Below are 23,517 nucleotides of genomic sequence, written 5' to 3'. Positions count from 1 at the left end.
GCGACCCCATGGACAGGCTCCTCTGTCCATGGGACCTTCCAGGCAAGAGTACTGGAGTGGGTTGCCATTGTGTGCCCAATAGGACCAAAGCTGTCCACACTTGTCAGTTTTGTCCTGACCATTTTTAATAGGCAGTATTTGGGGGCAAAAAGTGTGTGCTGATGAAGAGGGTAATTACACACACCTCTGGACTTCAAAAATGAGAAAACAAGCCACATAAATTCTCTTCCTTAAGAAAACAGCCATTTCAAAAGATTTTCTTTAATATCATAAAATATTTTCATGGACAAGTGAGCTAGCAAACACACATGCACCAATGTGCCTTTTGACAAGATTTTCCCCTGCCCTCACCTCCCACTCCCACATCAAGGTGGACAAGAGATTGGAGAAATGAATACAGCAGATGGTACAGATAGAAAGGAAAAAAAAAATCGATAAAAAGGATGGATATAACATTGTGCTTGGTTATTTTCCTATGTCACAACAAAACAAAACATTTCGGTGCAAATAGTTAATTATTCCTCTTTTCCATTTAAGTCTGGTGGAGAAAAAAATACTTTTTGTATAATAAAATATGTGGTTTTTTTGGTATTTTTTACTTTTTTTTTTAACGTAACTTTTTTTTCTTTTTTGCAGAAAATAATTTTGTAAACTGTCACTTCACGGGCAGGGAGGCTGGATGCCACACGGGTCCCAGCTCGCCCACTGGAGGCAGAGCGTGAAACCAAACCCGGGCGGGAGAGGGGGTACAGCGGAGGCGCAGGGTGGGGCTCGCACAGCGGACGGGGCGGGGGGCGAGGGTGTGGACCAGGCGGGGCGGGTTAGAGGTCACTCTCGCCGTACAGCGCCGTGGAGAAGGACATGTAGTCCAGAGCACCGGGCACGGCGTCGGGGCCGGTGTAGGGGGCCATTCGCGCGATGCAGTACTCAGCCTGGTCAGGCGGCAGCTCTCTGCGCAGCGTCCACCGTGATGTAGTTCTGCGGAAACAATGCGCTCAGGGCGGCCGCAAAGCCCGGAGGTCGGGAACCTCACTCAGGAGGTAAGGTACCCTGTCCCACCCCCATTCCAACAGGTACATTACATATACCTGTATCAGGCATATATGTAAATAAATGAATTATACGATAAGTTATATGATATAGACACATATGTATAAATGTTATCTATATATGTACATATCTATATATGTGTATATATATTTAAATAACATATATTTCAATCCCCTTGTTTTTCACTTCAGTAACTAGCCTGTTTCCAAGTAATTCCAAGAGCTAATTGCACCTGTAATCTTTTCGTGTATCTCTCTAGTGTGCACCAACCACAGGCTGGTATTAGCAATACCATATTTGGTGAAACAGAGTAGGACTCCCACGCCCAACTCAGCTGGGCTCTGAGGAGGTCACACAATTCTCATAAATCACAGGAGCCTCCAGTCTGGGGCATCACTGCCACTGATAGACTCTTAACCTTCCCCCAGCCCATCTGGTTCCCAGTCTGGGATGTCTGCTTCCTCCCTGTCTTGGGCTTGCCCATCAAAGTCTACTTGGAACCTGCATCTTTGGGGAGCTAGCAGCTTCACACGTGTTCAGGGCCTTGCCCTACTTCTGCCAGAGTCCCCTAAGGAGCCAGTCTGAAGGAGACAGGGGTTGGCCCTCAAGTCACTTCAAGAGTCAAGAGATCAGGTCCCTTTCTGGGCCCCGGAGACTTCCTCGACCAAATGAGTCACTTGAAGGAGGTGGTTTCTGAGGGTCCTTCCAGCTCCAAAGTGCTATGACTCTAACAAGGTGTCTTTGAATGTAAATAAGAGCTTTAGGAACCTCTTTGTTGGTTCAGTCTTTACTTCAATGTAGACTGAGACATTTCAGAAATTATTCTCCCTACTGGCTAAGGAAGGACAGCCTATGGATTATCCTATGAATTTTACAGGAAGGGAATCTGACCTCTAGACCTCTCTGCCCCCAAATCCCCCGGATGCGCCTACTTTCCCACTGTCAGGCTTGGCAGTGCAGGGAACCTGGGAGATTTGGAGAACTGAAGCTGACTGCTGCTTAGGGTAGACAAATGAGAAACATGCTTCTTTCCTGCTTCCCATCCACATGCCATGGCTCATGCCCAGAATGATGCAGGGCTGAAGTCTTAAGTTCCCAGATTGACCTTTCATCACCCACTCACATACTCCATCTGACTGGATTGCCCTCCACTGCCAGTCATTTCATCACCAGTATCTCATCGTAAGTATGACATGCAATGTCCATGGCAAGGGACTCCCTTAAGCTAACCTCTTAGCTGATGCCCAAATGCTACAGAAACGGGTAGAGGTGGACAGCAGTGAGGCTCGGGGTGGGAGAAGGAACAGCGGAGCTGCTCATGACCTCTCCTCCAATTCAGCCCACCTCCGCACAGCACCCACGCCACAGCACACCCACCTTATCCCCGGCCAGGATCTTGAAGGAAGCCATGACTTGGTCTGCTGTATCTGTATCAGCTGTCTCGCGAGACATAAAGTCGATGAAGGCCTGGAACGTCACCACCCCCAGGCGGTTGGGGTCCACGATGCTCATGATGCGGGCAAACTCTGCCTCTCCCTGGAGGGAAAAGCCAATCCCAGGCCTGTCAGCCACAGTCCCCTCTCTCTATGGACCTGAAGCCTCTGGGGGCTCAGAGTGCTTGAGGCTGTCAGAGAGGGCCCCTGACCTAACCTGAGATGTCTCAGTTTCCCACCCTCTACGGATGCACGTGGTCCTCTTGGAACAAAAATGATAATGCTGATGATAACTAACGCCAGCACTGGCTAACAGACAGCATACACTATATACTAGGCCCTATTTGAAGTGCTGTGTAAAATTCATTTAACCCTCCTCACAACCATGAAGTAGCTATTTATTTTATTACTTTCATCAGGTCTCCAGAGGAGAAACCTAAGGCCCAGACAGGCTTAGTGACTTGCCAAAGGCCACACAGCCAGGGGGTAGTAGAGCTGAGACATGAACTTGGGCCTCCACCACACTGCACGTTCTGAGTGTCAGACACGGCACAGCACTCACGTTGAGTTGCTTCATTTAACCGTTACAATGGCCCGGCAGCGCTCCCCTCACCTTATCTGGGCCTCCAAGCAGGGGATGACAGAACCGAGATTTATCCCCAGGTTCCTTGCTTCTAAAGCCCACGCCCGTGTTCCTGCGCTGGGCGGCCCAAGGGCTCTGGGCTTTGCAAGGTAGGCCAGGAGTTGCCTGGCCTGCTCAGAAGGCCTGCATGAGGGCAAGGCAGCTGAGAAGGTTGGGAAGGGGCTTGGGGCAACTAGCAAAGGGGCAGCATGCCTGGCTGAAGCCATCACCAGGACAGAGGTGGAACTCTCCAGGCCTCACGTGAGATAGAACTGAACCAACCTCCACCCAGAGTGCCTACCACAGTCCTGCCTGGCAGCCTCGGGGTCAGCCCCACCATCCACGATGGGAGCCAAAAAACAAAAAGCCCACTTCAATTGTAAATATCAAAAGAGAAACCGGCAGAGAAAGGCGAGAAGGCCAGGTCTCCTGGACACACACAGGCCCCACAGCTGGGGCCCAGCCTTTCAGTACACTATCTTCCCCATGGACCAGAATCTTGAGGCCCCTCCAGGGAGGGGGGCCCCTGAGCCTGAGGGCCTCCAGCCCACCACGGCCAGGACTCGGCCTCTCCGGTCAGCTGGCTGGCTGCTGCTCACCAGGGCAGAGGGTGGGGTTTACATTACCATGTTGTAACCCATGGAGATAAGGCAGGCCCGGAAATCATCCGTGTCCATCATGCCTGTCTTCTTCTGTGGGGCAAGGGGCACCAAGACACAAGGAGGAGAAAGGGCCAGCCCGGGGCCAGGAAGACAGGGCATAGATGGCCAGAGGGGAGGTCGAGGTGTACGGTTTTAGGGGGCGGGGGGCGGGGAGGGGGGGCGGCGGTCAGGAAGGGGAAAGGAACATAGGAGGAAGAGATGCAAATACACATCCGGGGAAGATATCCACAGAAGGAGGAAGACAGAGCAGGGAGATGCAAAAATCCGTCCATGGGATGGAGAGCGATGAGGAGAGAAGAAGGTGGGCACCGCGCAGGTTCCCACGAAAGATAACCAAGGGCAGAGGCCAGAGGTCGGAGTAGCGGGAGGAGGAGCCCGCCAGGGGCCAGGCAGGGACAGCAGAAGACGAGCCCCACGGCCCACAGGAAAGGGGAGGCAAGGAGATCCAGAAAGAGAGAGAGAGAGAAAAGAAAAAAGGAGAAACGCGTTATTTCTCGCCCCGGACGCCACCCCTGAGCGTGCTCCATGCAGGAGGCGAGTACCTGGGGGTCGTTGCCAATATCATAACCCAAGCTGATGAGGCAGGCTTTGAACTCCTCGGGACCCAGCGTGCCGGAGTGATCCTGGGGCCGCCGTGCGCCAGCCAGCGAGCCATGCGGTGCCAGGGAGGTGGAGGCCGTGAGGGGGAAGGGGTGGGCCATGCCCCAGTGGAGGGTAGCGTGTGTGGGGAGAGACAGGGACGAAGGCATGCGGATGGGGAAGGTGGAGGGCGGAGGGGCGGGGGGAGGAGGGAAATAAAAGTGCACAAGGTTAGACACACGGCCGTGGCCCAGAGGGGGCCCTCTCCCCGGTACACGCAGCTGTCCTGCCCCGGGGAGCAGGCTGGAGGGAAGCATGGTGAGCCATGGGGAAAGAAGCTCCCCCAGAAGAGTGCCCAGCCCACCTCTGGCCCCGATGCCCTGAGCAGGGTTTTCCAGGAGGACGCCACCCACCCAGGTGCCTGGAGGGCAGTGAAGCAGGCAGGGGTGGTGGGCAGCACCCAAGCCCATGCTCCCACCCCCTGTGGCCACCACAAAGCCCCAAGGCACTGGGAGGGGCAGCCCACACAAAACTGGATGAGAATCCAGGAGGACTGATAGCTCTGGCACCTCTACCAGGGGTCCGAAAGGCCCCCCGGGGCTCGGGGAGGAGAGAGGCTCTGCTCTGTCCCCAGGCACAGGCAGGGGATGGTCGCCATAGCCAGGGACAGCAGACCCTCCCTTGAGGCTATGGCAGCCTTGCCCCCAAGGCGTGACTCCTCATGGTAGGAGAGCAAGAGTCAGGGGTCTGAGGGTTTCACTTCACCCACAACACGAGCACTCTCTCCAGGAAAGCAGCGATGCTCGTGGGACACCTGGACAGCTTCTAAGGCCAGCCTGGGGCGGTGGAGAGTCAGAGCAGGCTGACTGCAGCTCCTCCCTCCCCACCCTCTCCTCCTCACTCGCCCAGGAAGTGGGCCCATGCCCTGGGCAGTGCCCTCCAGGGCCCTGGGGCTGGGGCTGCCGTCAGCGAGTGCAGGGGTGGAGCTCACCCGGTCAAAGTGGTTGAAGGAGGCCCGGAACTCATTCATCTGCTCCTGGCTGATGCCCTTGGCATCCCTGGTCAGGATCTGGTTCTCCACCTCATTGATGGTCCTGGCGATGGTGGTTAGGAGCTGCTCCCAGCCCACACGGATGTGCTGCAGGCACGCAAGGCCCATCAGCAAAGGGGTCCCAGGCCTGGGCCCAGGTCACCCCTCCCTACTCCCTCCCCTGATCATCAAAATGGCCAATGCAATCAAACCAGGCCTTCTGCCCGGATTAACAGAGTCAACAGGCGCTGGGCAACCAGGACAAGGACAGCAAACCAGGACAGAGGACCCAGATGATGAAGGGGGAAGCACAGAAGGGTGATGGTTTCTGCCTGGAACAGCAGAAACCAGGATGACCAGTGCGGTCAGGTCAGGAAAAAGGGCAAAGTTGACAGTGGGGAAGATCAAAGGACAAAAAAGTAGGTAATTCCCTGAACATCCAACTCTATAACCTCACACCCATGCCTTCATAGTCAAAACAAGTAGGTCATTTAAAAAGCAGAGGCCAAACCAGTGTCTGGTGACCACCAGTCTCAGAATCACTGGGTACTTGTTAAAAAATTTAGATACCCAAGTCCCATCCCAGACCTAGTGAATCAAATTCTGGGACGGTGCCTGGAAATCTGCATTCTCAGCAAGCTTCTGGGGAAATTCAAAAGGCACTGAGGACCGAAGACTCAGAGCTCCAGGAGGGAGGAGAAGTTGAGTCTTCTCTCACTTAAAAGCTAGGGTTTATCCTACTATGCAACCAGTCTGCTTGGAATGATGGGTGACCCCCCCCACCACCACTTCCCTAGCCGAGGGAAGCAGAAGGGGGATCCGGGGCTCCCTCTCCAGGGGAGCAAGGCTGGTGGTGCCCACCTCCATGGTGTAGTTGGTGTGCTTGTTGTCGAAGATGAGCGCCTCCTGGATGAGCTGGTGGTCGCCCTCCAGCTGGTCGATCTTGGGCTTGTAGTTGACGATGCTCTTCTCATATTGCCGCAGGTGGTTGAGCTGGTCCTCCAGGGTCCCGTGCATCTCAATGGAGATTCTTCCAATCTCCTGCTCATCCAGAAAGGAGGCTCTTGTGAGACCTATGCATTCTGGGCCCCCAGGGTGGAGACTGGGGCCAACCCCTCTGATGATTCTTGGCATGGAAATAGCATCATAAAGGAATCTGACCGGCACTGACTGTTATCACCAGATGAATACCTCCCATCTCCCGGCTACCCCTCAGCCTCAGGAAGGGGACGCAAGGTCAGTTGCTAACTTAAAGATTCACTCCTCTACCTGCCATTCAAACTCCCATCCCAGGCCCATTCCCGACTACCACCCATCTCAGGGAAGTTTTCCCACTGAGCTGGGTTCCTCACAGCCTCAGGGCACCTGGCTCACCTTCTCAATGAACTCGATCCTGCTGTTCTGGTTCCTCGGAGGCCTGCCTTGCCCATCTCAATCCCACCTGTCTCCATGGTCCAGGCCTAATCCCCATCTCTGTCTCTCATTGGGAACTCAGTTCAACTTGGCAAGCATTTCTGGAGCACCCACTACCATGCATAATGTGCTAAGCAGGTAGAGATGGGGTCCAGAAAAGCACAGAGGAACTTGACATGGTCTCTGCCCTCAAGGAATTCAGAGGGACACCACGCTCTAACCCAAGCAGTGTTCCTTCCTTACCTACATCACCCTGATACCTGGTCCAACAATACAGCAAAGAATCTCAAGCCTGCCCAAAGCACAGTTCTCTCTCTGGGGAGGTCACCTCCTTCTGGCCAAGCTCATGGCTCAGGAGGAAGGGAGACCAGCTCAACCACATATGCCACAGGGCAAGCCCAATCAGTCACCTAGGCACTGATCCTTCCGTGGGACTGTCTCATGTGGTGTCCCTGTGTGGGCACGGGTCCCACACCCTCCATGGGGCAGCAGGCCAGCTGTGGGTTCAGGACCCACAGTGGCCACAGGTCCCGTCCAGGAGGAGACAGGGAAAGCCTGACTGTCTGGGATGGTGCAGGGAAGGGTGGAAGCCCCTGCCGGGCCTTCGGTGCTGGGACCCACCTCCATCTTGGTCTGGATCCAGGGCCCGATGACATTGGCCTGGGCCCCAAACTGCTTGCGTAGCCTTTCGTTGTGCTGCTGGCGGGCGTGCTCCTCCGTCAGGGCCTGGTCCCTCCGTGGCACCAGCTGCCGCACCTGGGGCAGGAACAGTCAGGGGACATTGGGACGGGCCGGCCATCTGCCTCCATGTCAGAGGAAGTGGAGGAGCCATGAAGGGAAGAGGCCAGGCAGTAATAGGAGTGAACACATTGACCTGTTCTAGAAATGCATTCATTTGCTAGACAATGAGTACTTACTGAACGACACTGAAATCAATGAAAATCAGAATACAGACAGACAAAAATCCCTGCCCTTCTGAAACTTACAATGGCTCCGCCAGCGCCCCACCCAGCCCTTGGACTCACATGGTCCCATTTGCCATTGATCTCCTGAGGCGTGATGGTTGTGTAGGGGTTGGTGCCTGCCATGTTGACGTGGTAGGTCTGAACAATCTTGGACACCTCGTTGTGGATGCCCAGGATAGCCAGGCGCTCCTTGTCGGCATCGGGGAGGGTGGCCTTGAACTGCTCATGGGCTGTGGTCAGTCCCTGGAGAGAGACGGGCGTGCAGAAGCAGCACAATGACTGGGAGGGACCAATGCCTCCCATGGGCAAGATAAGCCAAGGGAGACCTGCAGGTCCCAGGGCAGAAGTGGGTGAAGGGGCCACTGGAGGCCGGCCTCACACCAGTTGGGCAGCCTGGAGGCATCAACCCAGGACTATTTCAGCTGAGAACCAGGATGGCTGGGCTGGCCACAGGAAGGTGCCACAGCTTCATGCTCAGGCCTGGTGAATCCAGCAGCAATCTCCCTGGGGGCTCACCACCCCACAGTTAGGTTGGGAACAAGGGGTGCCCTGGGTCTGCTCAAGGGACCTGTCCTAACACACTTTCTCATTGTTCTGCAAAATCTTTTTCATCTAACACTCTGCAGCTGTACAAAAGAATGGCTTATTGCAGTGAAATGAGCTCCAAGATAATTATGAGGTTAGAAATAAAGGTTCAGGATACAGTATATAATAAAAGCTACTTTTTACGTAAAAAGTGGGGGAAGAACATATTAATAAACAAATGTGCTCGCCTATGCAGAGACCGTGTCCTGCTCTCCTCTGGGGAGCGGCACTGGGGGCTGGGGGACAAAAATTGCACAGTCTCTTTAGCTTGTAGATTTGATACCATATGCATATATTACGGAGTCAAAATAAATAAAACACAAAGCTTTCAAATCTAGAACATCCTTGGGGAGGCTACCCTCAGCCCTCTCCCTACAAGGGCAGTGTGTGGGCCGTGCAGACCCAGCCTCCATGGATGAGGGGGTCGGCAGCACACCTGGATCTCCTCGATGGTGTGCACGATGAAGGTGTCCTGCAGGTCCTCCATGGCCCCCTCCATCCAGTTGTTGAAGGGTGCGGCCCGCTTAGCGTACTCCAAGTACAGTTGGTCAATGGTCTCCAGCAGTTTCTCCGTGCGCTGGGAGTGCCAAATGGCATGGGGATAGGAAGGTGCTTAGTAACGTCATGTCCAGAATCACCAACCCCCCACCCAACCCAGTAGACTTCAAGATCCTTCTGGCTAGCCCGAGAGTTTCAGGTCTGGAAGGACCAGATAACTCAGAACAGACTCTCCCAGAGTGCTGGTTCTTAATATGGGGTGTATGGACCACCCCACACTGGAGTCACCCGCCTAGGCCCCAGAGAGTCTGGTTTAGAGAACAGGAAGGTTCTCAAACAGGTGGGGCTTGCTCCAAGTACACTAAATCAGGAGGAGGAGAAGGCATGATCAGGGCATCTCCATCAGGGCAAAGGTCAAGTCCAGTGCCAATGTGAGCTTTCCACGGTCAGACCAGGACTGGGGAAGGTCTGAGGAACCCAGTGGAGCTTCTCAGCCCAAAGCAAAGGGAGTCGTGAAGCAGACAGGCCACACAGGGCTGCTGGAGGCGAGTCTCTGTCTCCTCAGGGGCTCTCACCTCCAGAGCTTCCCTTCGCTTCTGGGTTAGGGCCCCTAGATTGTCCCACTGGTCACAGATCTTTTGGCACCGGGCGTTGACACTGGGTGAGTCGTAATAGTCCAGCTCACTGCAGGGGAGGAGAGAGGAAGAGACAGGCGACCCAGGTTACCTCTGCGGCCTGCTCTCCTGCGCACTTCTTCAAGACCTTCCAGGACCCATACTCCCACCCTCAACCTCTGGGCTTTCAGGAGACTGCTGGGAGGAGAACAGTTCTCCTCCGCAAGGGCCCCTGCCCCAGCCTCGCCTGGAAGTCACACCAGCCTTGACTGCAATGCCCAGTGACAGGAAGCCACTAAGACCAGGCAAGATCTCAGAGCCATACTCGGTCACCCTCTGGTCCCACACTGGCTGTAGGTAAGGACCGAAGGCCTGTGACAGAATGGTCACAGGCTATTCCCCACCTGCGAGGACGTTCTTAGTCTTCTGTATCAATGACCTCCTGCCCCAGGACCCGGCTCACTTTTCAGGCCACAGCCCACCTCCCACAGCACTGCAGTGCCCGCCGGGCTTACTTGAGCTCCTGGGCAATGGCGGCAATCTGCTCCACGCGGTCCTGGTGGGCAGCCAGGTCACTCTCAAAGGCCTCGTGCTTCTTGAGCAGGGCCTTGATCTCCGAGAGGGTAGCCGTCTCGTAATCCTTCTGCCGCAGCATGGCCTCTTTGCCTGGGGGTCAGAGGTCGGGCACAAGGCTGAGCAGGAGCCGGGAGGCCCACCTTCTTGATCACAACCACCCCCACCTCAGGGCCCGGGAGCTCCACTTCTGGTATATCCCAAGGAGATAGATGTGCCCCATACGATGATCAATTATCTGCAGTTCGAGAAAATAGATACGCAGCCGGAACATGCGTGATGGGGCAGAGGGCGGGAAAGTCACTCCTTTTCATGGAGTATGCCAGGGCCACCAGGAGTGGTGATATACAGATGATGAGGCTAAGTGGACAGTCAGGGTATAACACAAACTTTATAAACAGCAGGAAACAACGATCTACGCCTGTGGTATAACCTGGGGAAAACAAGTTCCTCAGGGGTGCCCCGTCTTTAGAGTTTTCTCCACTTACAGTTGCTGCCCCCAGCAGCCCTGCAGGGACCCTGCCCCTCAATTACACCCAGGGTGGGCAGCCTGTCCAATGCACTCTGCACAGAAGCCATCAGCAGCCAGCACCCTCTCCAAGCCTCAGGTGCACTGCCCTCTCTTTTAAGGGGCGAGGCAAGGCTTGCATTTCTTGGATTTTTGTTTCCAAAGGGAAGAGGATGAGAATCGAGCTCTCAGATCGCTGTTAGATGACGGTCCCCAGCTGCCCTGTGACGCGGCTGCTGCGGGACAGAGGCTGACCTGGCCTTGCCCGCACGCCCACCTCCGGTGTTTGCCCCGTCAGGGAGGCTCAGCAACTCTCAGGAAATGAGAGCTGGGCCAAAGAGGTGATAGCTTCTCTCCTTCTCTCTACTCCTTTTTGTCAGAATATTAATATGATGAGTTTAGAGGGTAAAAAAATCACAGATGAGCCTATTTATCTGCTCCTTTTCAGTCTCGCCTTCTTTGGATGTTGTGTTAAAACCATTGGGTGTATGTAAATTACATATCCTGCTTTTAAAATACTCAGCAGCGCATCACCAGTTTCTACACTGCCACCACGGCCATCACACGAGTCACTCCGATGGCCCCGTAACATTCTGTCGAGCGGCTGAACCCCCAGTGGCGTAACCACACTGCGCTACCATGGAGCCTGTGGGCCCCTCAGCTGGCAGGACTGTAGATGGACTCATGCAAACACCCCAGACACGTGATTTCAGCCATGTTTAGGGGTTTTAGACAGCCTCAAGAAATGCAGTTCTTAGGTAAGTGGGCAACAGCATTGTCAGCTGTGAGTACTTATAGCCAGACTGCTATGTCGGCGTCTGTTGCAGGCACACCAGCACTTCTCATGCCTTTGCTGGTGGCTGGCGGGGCCAATCTTTGCTCTGTACCTTCTTGTGAGCTGTTCCTTAGCACCAGAGAGAACACAATAGAAGCGTGTGGGTGAATCGGTGCAAACTCCACCACCCCCCTTCTCCTCCATCCATCCGTGCCTGGATAGATAGCTCATACAGGCACAGTGGAAGGCGCGCAGTGACCTCATATCATCGTATATGAAGCCCAGTAAACCCCTCTGCTGAGTCAAGCACACACCTATCCCCTCCTGCTCCAAGCCACTCCCTAATGGCCCCAGGGTGTGGCCGTCCCTACTCATCTCTAGTCTACTGTCTGAGGACCACCACAGAGCTGAATGGGGGCATCTCAGCGTACTGAGCTCTACCGGCCAATGGGTCTGTTCCAGGGGCTTCAGCTGAAATGACCGCAGGGCCCTAGGAGATGGGTAGCATGGCTCACTCTCCAGCCCCAGCCCAGGTTCTAAGGAAAAGACCATTCTGGGTGTGATCTTCTCTCTTTGGGGAAGATTATCTGCCAACAAGCAGACACCAGACATGGCCAAGTGCTCCAGGTCAGAGTGATGGAGACACACAGGTGCTAAGGCCAGAGCTACAGGTTACTACAACGGCAGAGAAGGCAGAGGGGGGAAGGTATCAAAGGCTCCCATTTACTGAGTGTGTTTCATGTGCCAGGCACTCAACTACGCATAAAATGCACAACAACCGCATGAGGAGGTATGCTGAGTTAATAATGTCCCTCTAAAGCTCATGGCAACCCAGAACCTCAGAGTCTGACCTTATTTGGAAATAGGGTCTCTGCCAATATAATTAGCTAAGATGAGGTCATACTGGATTAGCTGTTGTTTAGTCACTAAGATGTGTCTGTCTCTTTGCAACCCTGTGGACTGTAGTCCACCAGGCTCCTCTGTCCATGGGATTTCCCAGCAAAGAATACTGGAGCAGGTTGTCATTTCCTTCTCCAGGGGATCATCCAGACTCAGGGACTGAACCCGTATCTCTTGCACCTCCTGCACTGGCAGGCAGATTTTTTTACCACTGTCCCACCTGGGAAATCCTACTGGATTAGAGTGGGCCCTAAATCCAATGACTGGTATCTTCAGCAGAAAACTGAGAGGTAGATTTGGTCACTAAGACCCAGAGAGAAGCAGCCGGTGATGATGGAAGGCAGAGATTACAGTGATGCTGCTACAAGCCAAGGAACAGCAAGAAGTGCCAGTAAAACCACCCGACACTAGGAAGAAGCAGGGGACGCCTCCCCCTCAGAGGCTCTAGAAGGAGCCAGTGCTGACGGCACCTTAATTAGGACTTCTAGTCTCCTGAACAAGAATGTCCTTGTGTCATGTAAAACCACCCAGTTTATGGCAATTTGCAGCCCTAAGAAATAATAGGAGGGCACATCATCACCTGCATGTAACAGACAAGAACACAAGACCACTGGTCCAAGATACGCCGCCTCTAGGTGGTGGAATCAGCATGTGAGCCCCAACCCGACCCAGGGAAGAGAAGCCACTACAGTGACGAGAATAATTAACACACATATAGCACATGGTATGCCAGGAACCTTTCTCATTGCTTCTGATGTATTATGCCACTTAATCTTCATAAACATATTAAGCTGATACTATTATTGTCCCCACTTAGCAGAGGAGAAAACTGAAGCAACCAAAATACTAATGAGGGACTTCCTTGATGGTTAAGACTCTACACTTCCAATGCAGAGGAGGCAGGTTCGATCCCTGGTCAGGGAACCAAGACCCCATGTGCCATGGGGTGTGGCCAATAAAAAAGGGAGTGGGGTGGGTCATGAACTCACCTAATGTTAAGGGACAAGTAAGAGACAAAAAAATAAAACATGAGAGAGAAAGGAGTTATGGCTGGTGGTTTAGCACGAAAGCTAGACCCAAGCTTGGGGTGGGGGGCAGGGGCTAGGCTGGTCTTACCGTCCGTCCAGGCCTCGTGGATGGAGGCCTTCTGCCGGAACTTCTCTGCCAGGTGGTCGAGCCGCTCCAGCCTCCGGATCTCATTCAGCAGCCACTCCTCATAGCCCTTCTCCGCCTGCTCCAGGCAGCCCCATGCGTTGTTGATGTCCTGCAGGGATGGGAGGCACAGGGTCAGCCCACCTGGCCCCCGAGCCCCCACGGCTCCTTCATACATTCCAGGAGGAGCCTCCTCCCCACCCAGTCCCCCTGGTATGACCTAGGGTTCCTAGGCACCAGGCCTCCTGGGTAGGGAAGTGGGTCCATGCTGCTATGGGGCGTTAGCAGTGCATCCCAGTGGGGAGAGAGCCCAAGGCCCTCTGGGCACCAAGACTGGCTTCTGCCAGGATTCTGAGCAACCACAGAGGTCACAGGGGCAGCCAGGGAGACAGAGCAACAAACTGAACAAGGCAGGCAGGGGTGGGAGCCTCCCAGCCTCCTCATGTTTCTGGGTTTACTCATGGGCTCTGGGCAGTAGCCATCCCAGAGTCACCCAGAGATGGTGACAGGTAATGAGCACAAACCCACAGGCGTTCAGACATGGAGCTGCCCTCTACAGTTAGCACAAGGACACCCCCGGGCAGTGACAGGCTGATCGGACTCGTGTGCCACCCAGGTCCTCGCCATGTGCCAGGGGCCACACTGCATCTGCCACAGGAGGGGCACATTAAAGCACGGAGCGCCACCCACCCCCAACACCCCGCCCCTGTCAAGCAGCAGCTCCAGCCATATAGAAGCTGCTGACTTGGCCTGGAATCTGTAAAAGGACCACAGTTTTCCAAACTGCATGCACAACGTCAGGCCTTTCTCTACTCCCCCAGGGTCCTCCCTCCTTCCACTGCTGTTTACAAGTTTCTCCCAGCCCCTTCCACGCTTCCCTTATGTGCCTGTGTCTCCTTGTCAACTCTCCTCTGCAAAGTACAAAAGCTCTATCCTGGTCAATTTTTTATTTTAAAATTTTTGTTTGCATGTTTCTCTGGCTCATATCTCAAGTCCTGGGGAAAGGGTAAACAGGGAGGAATAACAAAAAATGACAAAAATGAAAAAAAGTTATGACATGGAAAGCTGGTCACGATATAATTAGTTATTTCTTTCCTTTTTTTTGGTCATGCCATGTAGCATGGGGGATTTTAGTTCCTCCACCAGGGATTGAGCCTGTGCCCCCTGCACTGGAAGCGTGGATTCCTAACCACCAGGGAAGTCCCTGTAAGTTCTTTTTTCTAAGCAGCTTATTAAATAAAAGATGCTTTCGGATTCCCTTTAAAATCACATTTACAGAGTCTAAAAGAATCTCTTCTCCCCAAAATCTTTAAGTTGATCCTGGGTAGGAAGATTATGAAGAATTTCTATTTTCTATATTTTACTTATTTACATATTTGAAACTGTCCTACCAAAAAAAATCTATTAAGGTATTAAAAAAAAAGTTTTTAAGTGCTAAAAAAGATTCCATGGAAGTGAAAATTATCCTTTTAGCTCCTGAATTATGCTCTGTTTGGGTCAACATGTCAAGTGGGGTTTTGTTGGCAGAGATGACTCTTTGAGGGGTGGGGAGGAAAGTGCTGGGGCAGATCCAAGCAGATGAGCAGGTGTCTGGAAAGGGCAAGTATGACCCGGCGTGGGGAGGAGAAAGGGGGCTCTCTCTATGGGGCGAGGGGGAGCCCCACCTGGCCGAGTGTGGGCTGGAGTCCGGGTGGTCACCTGGGAGAGAGAACCCATCCCTGGAGCAGTGTGGGCAGGAGATGAGCACACGCCCCGCCCCCGCCCCGCCCACAGTGCGTCTTTTGCCGGCGCCTGGGAGCGGCTCCGGGTTGGGGCAGTCCGGGTGCTCACCGAGACCATCCTGCCCTCGGAGGGCATGAAGGCGGGCCGGTTGCTGAGGCGCAGCTTGGTCTGCAGCGTGTTGAAGTTGATCTCCAGCTGGCACTTCTCCTGCACCTTGGGCGGCTTGTGAAGGCGCCGGTAGTCCCGGAAGTCCTCCAGCTTCTGCTGCATGGCGTGCATGGTGTTCTCGGGTGCCCGGTTCTCCAGCCATGGGATGGTGCGGCGGATCCACTCCAGCAGCTGTGGAGGGAGAAGGGGAGGACGCTGGGAGGGGGGCCGCATCTCTCCTGAGGGCACACTCTTTCCCAACCATCACCCCAGGCCGTTCCCAGGCCACAGGGCCAGGCTGCCTCTGAGAATCAAAGGCTCCATGATGCCTGGCCACTAGGATATATCAAACCACAGCCAGCATCACTCAACCTCCCTGCTCCCCAAGGGGAAACCTGGGGGCAAGATGGCTCAACTCAGCAGGAGACCCGAGCTCTAGTTCTTCATCTACTACCTGGCTGGGCCTCAATTTCCCTATCTTACCATGGAGGGGTGAATGGTTGCTGGCCAGAGGCCCTGCCATCTGACCTTTGAGGATTCTAGAATGTGGGTCCTTGACTCAAAAGAGAAAAGGTTGCAGAGGACAGCCTGAATTTTGTTTCTTCAATGAGGTGACGGGGGGTGGAGGAGTGGAAACGATGAGAGGAAACTCGTGATCCCCTGCAACTGGATCACGTGGCCCAGACTAACTCATCTGAATAATGATGACGAGCTAAGTCATCACGGGATTAAGTGCTGTGACCGTCCCCACCAGTGGCGGAGGACATAACCAAAGCATGGTGAGCTTCTGTGACTTGCCAAGGTGACCGAAGTAGGGCAGGGATTAAATCCAGGCACTGGGACCCCAGAACCTGGGCTCTTACTATGCTGGGGGACAGTAAGTCCACCAAGAGGCCGGGCTAAGCTGTTCAGGGGCTGAATTAAGGAAGGAGCAAGTGGTGCTCTAACCCAAATGCAGTCAGTGGCAGAACAGCAAACCCATCCTGTCCCCCCCGTCCTCTGGGGGGGCCCAGCCGCTAAGCTAGCCTGAGCCAGCCTGATTTATCCCTGGTTCACATCCTCTCAGAACTGCACGCTCCTTTTAAGTTCAAACGAAACTCCCAGAGTAACAGTACACTGGGCCCAAAAGGCCTCTGAGGTCTCTTGGCACAGCTTTCATTTGTCAAGTGAAAAAAAATCAAGAGCAGAGAGGTGATAGAAAAAGCGTGGAACTCAGCTCTTCAAAGTCCCGACTGGCCCCTGACCCACCCCCACCCCCGATCTCTGGGGGAGCCCAAGCCGCCCTCGGTCAGCTGCTGTGATGAGGGGCAATGCCCAGGCTGGGACTGTGCCCAGAGATGGATTTGGAGGAATGGATGGGTACTGCAGGCTCCCTGGTCTCTCAGGACAGGGTGGCAAGGCCTTGCCAGGGCCAGACCAGGAGAACCCAAGGGTACCCACGTCGCTGGCCAGCTTCTCGTAGTCCTCCATGAGCTGCTCGTTCTCCTGGTTGACGGCCAGCACCTTGCAGATGCGATTGGCTGCTGTCTCGGCCTGACAAGACAGAGAGGGTGGTGGTCAGCGTCGCAACAGCGGGAGCGCCTGGCACACGCCTGCGCCAATAAGGGCTCCTCCCACCCCTGCAGCATCACATGGCTGGAAGGCAGCTCCCAAGACTTTGAATTCACAGGCTCCTCATCATCCTCTTTACCAGCCCAGGCTGAGTCCCACAGAGCAAGTGAGCACACACAAAGACCTAAGTGGCTGAACTGGGGGCCCCTGGAGAAAAGACTGTAAGTTTGAGATCCAACATGTATGTTGGGAAGAAACTAAGTCAATGGTTGATATAATTGAGATGCTGAGCTCAGGTGGAAGGTGAGAAAATCTATGCCCATCCTGGAATTCCAAGTAGAGACCCTGGGACTCCCAAGGTTCAGGCTCTCAGACTGGTTCTGCCAGGATTTTGGAGATGCAGGAATTTAAATCTGGGCATCCTAGAATAAGGTGGTGAGAGGGAGTGGGGCCTCTCAGGATCCTTGCAGAATCTCAAGGCTCCTGGCCCAAAGAACTTTAGAGAAGATGCAGGAATTAAGAATCAACCCAGCATAGACAGGATGCCCAGAAAGCCACCCTGGGCACCTCTGGGAAAGGTAAACACACATCCCACACCGAGTGCTGGGCCAGCAGACACCTGAGGTGGGCCAGGTGGCAAGAAGAATAAAAGACTGAATGGCAATCAGATGCAAAGGCCCAGAAACCCAGGGGACACGGCTTCTCTGGCTCAGAGGGCCCTCTGCACCTGATGCCAGCAGGGACTTGGCTCAGGTGATCTCTAAATATAATTCCCGTTCACAGTCCTAACCCAGCTCCAAGGGGAGGGGAACTCGAAGCCATCTGGGCCCTGGGATAGGAAGGAAGATAGCCTGAGTGTGGCAGCAGGCAATCATGACAAGTAGACAGATACACATCCTAGGGCCCAGGAGAAGGGTGACCCTGCAGATGGCAAAGGTTGAAGAGGGAGAAAGATGGGACCTTGAACCCACTTGATGAACAATGGGTTTCAAACTGCGGCAAGATAAACTGAGTTTAGGCATCAGGAAGAAGTTCCTGAGAAAGAGGGTGCTTTCATTTGGGAAGGAATGACTGAGAAGATGTAAATGTTTTTTTCCTCGTGGAATTCTTCAAATAGGACACACACCCACCAGACCACGTGATGCGTGGGTGACTGTGCCGGGAGGTATGTGCACGAGGGCAGGATGAGATCACCATAAAGGACCTTTCAAGCTCAAAGTGAAGACATACCCTCCACGGCAGGGTGTCAGGGTGGGTGAGCCTCCAGCAGGGCAGCTGTGGCTTGACCGCGGAGCAAGGAGCTGGGAGTCCCAGGTCTCAAGAAACGGAGACAAGCCATCACATCCTTAGACCCTCACCCCCGGCCCCGCCACCTAACTGTCCTGGAGATGCTAAAGCCACTTCTCAACAGGACAATCAGGAACCCCCGATTGATCATCCTTCCTCTTAAGAACCAACAGGCAACCGTGGGGAATCCCAAGAGGTGACGAGGAGGGAAATGCCTCCCCGGACCTGTCTCAGAAGATGAGAGGCCACAGAACAAGTAGGGTCCTGGGCACTGGCTGATGTACCCCATGAATCTGCCCAAAGTCACCAGAGTTGTTTCCCAAAGGCTGGGGAGGGGGACCCTGGCAGAGGCCAGTGCTCTCCTGTGTGCTGACATGTATGTAAGAACATGGGGTGGCTGCAAAGTCCCCGGCCCAAAGTGCTGACCGAGCAGGTAAGAATCGCAGGCAAGAGTCAACATCGCTGTGACAGTTAATGGATCAAGCCCGCCTTCACCTTGTTATCCTCTGATTCATCTTGAGATCCTAAGCTTGGAAGACATAAACTTTGATTTGTGGGCCAATTTGCAGACTTGATGGACTGAATGAGGCCTGCATGCTCATGGGATTCTGGAAGACGTGACTTCTGGGCCTCAAAAGCCTCACCCGCCCCTCAGAGCCGGCTGTCTGATCCAGGGTCAAAGGGGGCTCCTCTTGGATAAAGTCTGGGGAGTTTCCGGGTGGGCCTTCTGGGGACTTTTTACAAAGATCATCGATGGGCTGAGAAAATATTTTATGGAAACAGGCAAAAGGGTGACTTCCAAGTACCAAAGGAAAAAATTTCTGACCCTTCCATGGAAAGTATTTTTATGTTTTTTTTATGACCCACTATTTGTATTACTAAACAGTGTCATACAAAACAATGTGCTTAGTTTTACATTAGTTGTTTCCAAGTTAGGGCTTCCCTTGTGGCTCAGGTAAAGAATCTGCCTGCAACGCGGGAGGCCTGGGTTCGATCCCTGGGTCAGGAAGATCCCTGGAGAAGGGACTGGCTACCCACCCCAGTATTCTTGGGGCTTCCCTGGTGGCTCAGACGGTAAAGAATTCTGCCTGCAATATTGGAGATCTGGATTTTTAAGTTATGGATTATTATTCCCAGAGCACTTAGCTACCCCCAAATGAAACCCTTGCTATCCCAGGTCAAACTGAAAGGAAGCAGCTTCAATGATGGTGACATCAAACAGCCAAATGTGGCCAAATGAACCCCATGGCTCTGCCACCTGCCACCCACAGAGTCATGCGAATGCCAAGAAGATCTCATCTGCGACACTTTTAGTCAAAAAATTCCCAAATCTAGCTAGAATTGCCCATTTCCTTCCTCCCACAGCTTCCTTCGGCTCAGCCTTCCTTCACGATCCAAGTGAGTTCCCTGCCCTGGTGTTCCTGCCAGCAGCACCCCCAGACGCCAGTCGCCAACTCTGGCTTCACCCCTACTCCCTGTTCCAGCTTGCAGGATGAGACCCAGACCAGTGCTAACTTGCTCTCCCTTTGAGGCTGCATGGTCACACCACGAAGCTACCCACAAACCGTAACCGCCTTCCTCAACCTCCCCGAGCCTTTCATTTGCAGAACTCCCCCACCACTCAACCCTTAAGACCCTCAGGCTCAAGTGTCTCCTACTCAAGAAAGCCTCCATGGGGCTTTCCCTAGTGGCTCAGTGGTAAAGAATCTGCCTGCCAATGCAGAAGACATGGGTTCCATCCCTGGTCTGGTCAGATCCCACATGGCACAGGGCAACTAAGTCGGTGTGCCATAACTACTAAGCCCATGTTCTAGAGCCTGGGAGCCACAACTATTGATCCTTGAGCTGCAGCTACTGAAGCCCTAGCACCTAGAGCCCGTGCTCTGCAACAAGAGAGGCCACCACAATGAGAAGCCCTCACTGCAACTAGAATGTAGCCCCCGCTTGCTGCAACTGGAAAAAAGCCTAAGCAGCAATGAAGAGCCAGCACAGCCAAAACTAAAAAAAAAAGCAAGCAAGCAAGCAAGAAAGTCTCCATGTCCCACAGCCCTGCAGCAACCCCTCCCCTGCTCAGGTCTGAAGCACAGCAGAGATTAGACCACAGCATTGTGAGCTTCTTTTATTAAAAGTTTTCCCAGATGGACCATGAATCTCCCGAGGGCAGGTACAGGATTTCTTTGCCTTAGAAGATTCACAACCGACAGATGACAAATGGAATGATGCAAACAGCATCATCTACTTCTAAGAGCATCCAGAACCCCACAGCAGATCCAGTTCACACCCTAAAGGGCTGTTTTCTCAGAAACAGTTCACAGGCCATGAACATTAAAGCAACAAACAAAACAAAATCTGGTTGCTCACAACACCTTCTAAATCCCTACGGAGAAGAAGAAGAGAGAGGAGAGGCTGAGAAAGAATTAGAACCTAAACCAGTGCATCACACAGAAGCTGGTCTCATCTGACTAGGAACGTCAATCACACACACACACTCGTATCCACACAGGCACACAAATACATATACACAGGCGTGCACACGTCCTCCAGACTTGGCTGCCTTTCTAGTTCCACTGCCCAAGGCTTGACAAGAGAAGGACAGTGGAGAGGACGCAGGGCACCAGACACGGGTTTCAGGAGACTCTCCCACATTGGCTTCAGACACAAGACAGTCAAGAAAGGAAGAGGGTAGGAAAGACTCCTCCTCCTTCCACGGGAGAGGGGTAAGAGTCCCCGCCCACCAGCCCGCTCGGCTCTAAGCAGTTGCCTGAATCCTTCGAAGTGGGTTGGCAGGGGCAACTCTGGGTGAGGCCCCCAACCCAGGACACGAAAGGAACACCACCCACACCCCCAGCCCCATACCCCCCAAGCTGATGACGCTGTCCTCAGATACGGACCAAAGTAGCATGAAATGACTGCAACAAGGATGAGTGAGAGGGAAGAGGGCATGGGGAGGAGGTGGTATGAGATTTGGGAAGGAGAATAGCAGGCTGCTACACACGTGCACACACACACACACACACGCACACGCGCGTGCACGCGGACACCCACACAGGCACAAGCTCCCTCCCGAGCATCATCAGCCAGGACACAGGGAAGGCTCCAGAGACAGGGAAGGCCAGTGTTAACAGGCATGAAGCCCAGGACAGAATCCTGCAAGAGCAGGAGAGGAGGAGGAGTTGGTGGAAGGAGAGTTGGAAAGACCATGGCAGGCAGCTCAGCCTAGCTCTGGGCGCGGGCAGGGCTCCATGCGGTTCTTGGGGCTGGAGGTCCCCCGAGACAAGTAGATAGATGGTGCTCACGTCCTGCCTAAAAGGTGGGGTGTAAGAGGGGCCAGAAGAAGTTGACAAGAAAGAGCAGCAGCAGAGATGGGACAAAGAGAAAGAAGAAGAAGCAAGATGCAGACCAGAGAAGAGGCTGGAAAGGTCTGGGCCTCCTGGGGGGGCAGGGACACCCAGAATAGGGAGCCTCCAGGCAGGGCTGTTTCCTGCCAAGCAGCGCCCATGAGACCTGGAAGGAAAGTGAAGAAGGTCACGGGTGCCCATCCAGGCAGGGGATGGGCCTGCTGCTAGCTCACCTCATGCTTTTATGTATAATTTTTTTTTTAAAGGCACCTTTTCCCTCAAGGCAGTTCTATTAGAAAACTGTCATTCTCATTCTGTTAGAAGACATTTTTAGGGCCATTTCCAAGATTATTTTAGTAAAAAATATTCAAATCTTCATGGTCTATGATGTACACGTGGCACCCTTGTACAGTGTGCAACCTGCACCACTGTCCCTGGCAGACATGGGTGGGAAGGATCAGGCAGGACTCTAAGCCCAGGGCCTGGACACCAGGAGGAAGGTAAAAGAATTCTCCCTGCCCTGACTGCTGGGTAATTTTAGAGGGTGATCTTGCTCAAGTAGGAGGGAGAGAGAGAAGTGACAGGGTCCTCAATATTTATGAAAACAAGCAGAGCCCCAAACTGCACTGCTTGGGATAAGGGCTTTCAACTCAGTCCAGGGAAAGAGCTGAGACTTCTTTCCTGTTTGTGGCACCCATTATGCCCAGTGTGTGGGGACAGAGATGCCCAAGGCCATCCAGAAGCGGGCGTTCTCCAGCATCTTTAAGTGTCCTGGCCAAAGTTCAGAGAGCATCCTGCCCTCCTGCAGGACGTCGGGGTTGTGTGTGGGGGGTCTTTTCTAATCCTTCCTTTCATTCCAGGGCTGCAGTTCCAAGGGGCTGCTGCTGGAGTATTCGGAGAGGATGGAAGAGGTGGGCAGAAGGGCGCTGGGAGAGTGGGCGAGGCCGAGGGAGAGCTCACCTTCTGCGCACCGAGAAGGCGTGGCCGTGACATGAAACATTAGGTCACGGGGCCTTCCCATCCGGCCTTAGCGTGCCTATACATCTGCACAGAGAAGGAGAAGAGGTTGAGAGGAGAAGGAGGCGGCACAGCACAGAATCAACCCAACAGCCACGGTAGACAGAGAGCACAGACAGACAGACACTGAGAAAATGAGATGCTGGCAGGACAAACGGGACAGGGTGTGAGAGAGTCCAGGCTGAAAGAGCAAAGGTGGGGGCTGGGGAAGGCTGGGGGCAGGGGAAGGGGCATCACCCCATCATGCATTTCAAAACAGGCCACTCAAACTCCATGCAGAGGGCAGGAAATCTGCCTGAGTGTGAGGCAGGTCCAAGGCCCAGAGCTGATAAGGCAAGCCTGCCGCTTGTGGTCACAGCAACCTGGATGCTGTGTTTCTGGGGTCCTGCCTGTGAGGGAGGTCTAGCGGAGGGGCGTCAGCTGCCAGCTAACAGAAATACTCAAATCTTCAGTGTCAATGATTTGAGTGCAGAGCCTGCACCACTGGACTGGAACCTCAGACCTCCCTGAGCAATACTAGGTCAGGACACTGGCAGGGCTCACAGCTGCTCCCCCTTTCCCTCCCTCCCTCCCTCATGTACTGACCCCACCTGGGGGCCCCGGGCAAGATATAGAAGGTGTCAAGGGCCAAGGGGGCTGTGGACAGATTGGCTAAACCACAGTTGTGAGCGGGAGAAAGGGAGGGGCTTCGTGGCACTGCTGCAGGACAGGTCAGTGAAGACAGGAGGTGCCCCTGTCAGATTTCCTCCCTAAGGGCCACCGTGCTGCTCTGCTAAAGCCATAGCTTCAGCAGAGGTGGGCAAGGAGGGCTACTGCCCACGTCGCCTTCCAGGCGCCTCCTGGTTAATTTCACCCATGCCGCCCCTTCCTGCTGAAGTCTGCCATCTGGGTCCCAGAAGGTGAGCTCTTTCCCAGTGTTCTCTGAGACAGCAGATAGAGGAAGATGAGCGAGAGCAGAGAGGCTGGGGTGGGGTGGGGGGTGGGCAGGAGAGGAGCTGAGCAAGAATATGACACGCCACGTTGGCACCGGGGACTGACGCTACTGAAGAGACAGACCGTCCGGACTCTGTCGCCGGGGAGAGGAGGGGTGGGAGGG

General features: G+C 53.9%; 1 protein-coding gene across 1 annotated transcript in view; it reads right to left on the bottom strand.

Moving 5' to 3' along the window:
* Positions 1–241: 241 nt before the first annotated feature.
* Positions 242–23,517, bottom strand: part of ACTN1 (actinin alpha 1) — a 98,183-nt gene continuing 74,907 nt past the window's right edge. The window contains 14 exon segments of the mRNA XM_005905735.3: positions 242–960; positions 962–978; positions 2,428–2,586; positions 3,732–3,797; positions 5,338–5,484; positions 6,238–6,417; positions 7,411–7,545; positions 7,815–7,997; positions 8,776–8,916; positions 9,413–9,521; positions 9,967–10,117; positions 13,324–13,471; positions 15,190–15,420; positions 16,669–16,761. Of these exon segments, the coding sequence (XP_005905797.2) occupies positions 822–960; positions 962–978; positions 2,428–2,586; positions 3,732–3,797; positions 5,338–5,484; positions 6,238–6,417; positions 7,411–7,545; positions 7,815–7,997; positions 8,776–8,916; positions 9,413–9,521; positions 9,967–10,117; positions 13,324–13,471; positions 15,190–15,420; positions 16,669–16,761 (1,899 nt within the window). The 3' untranslated portion in view covers positions 242–821.

Source organism: Bos mutus, chromosome 10, assembly GCF_027580195.1.
Source record: "Bos mutus isolate GX-2022 chromosome 10, NWIPB_WYAK_1.1, whole genome shotgun sequence".
Taxonomy (NCBI): domain Eukaryota; kingdom Metazoa; phylum Chordata; class Mammalia; order Artiodactyla; family Bovidae; genus Bos; species Bos mutus.
Note: the sequence above shows the minus strand (reverse complement) of the source record. Positions and strands in the feature narration are given on the sequence as shown.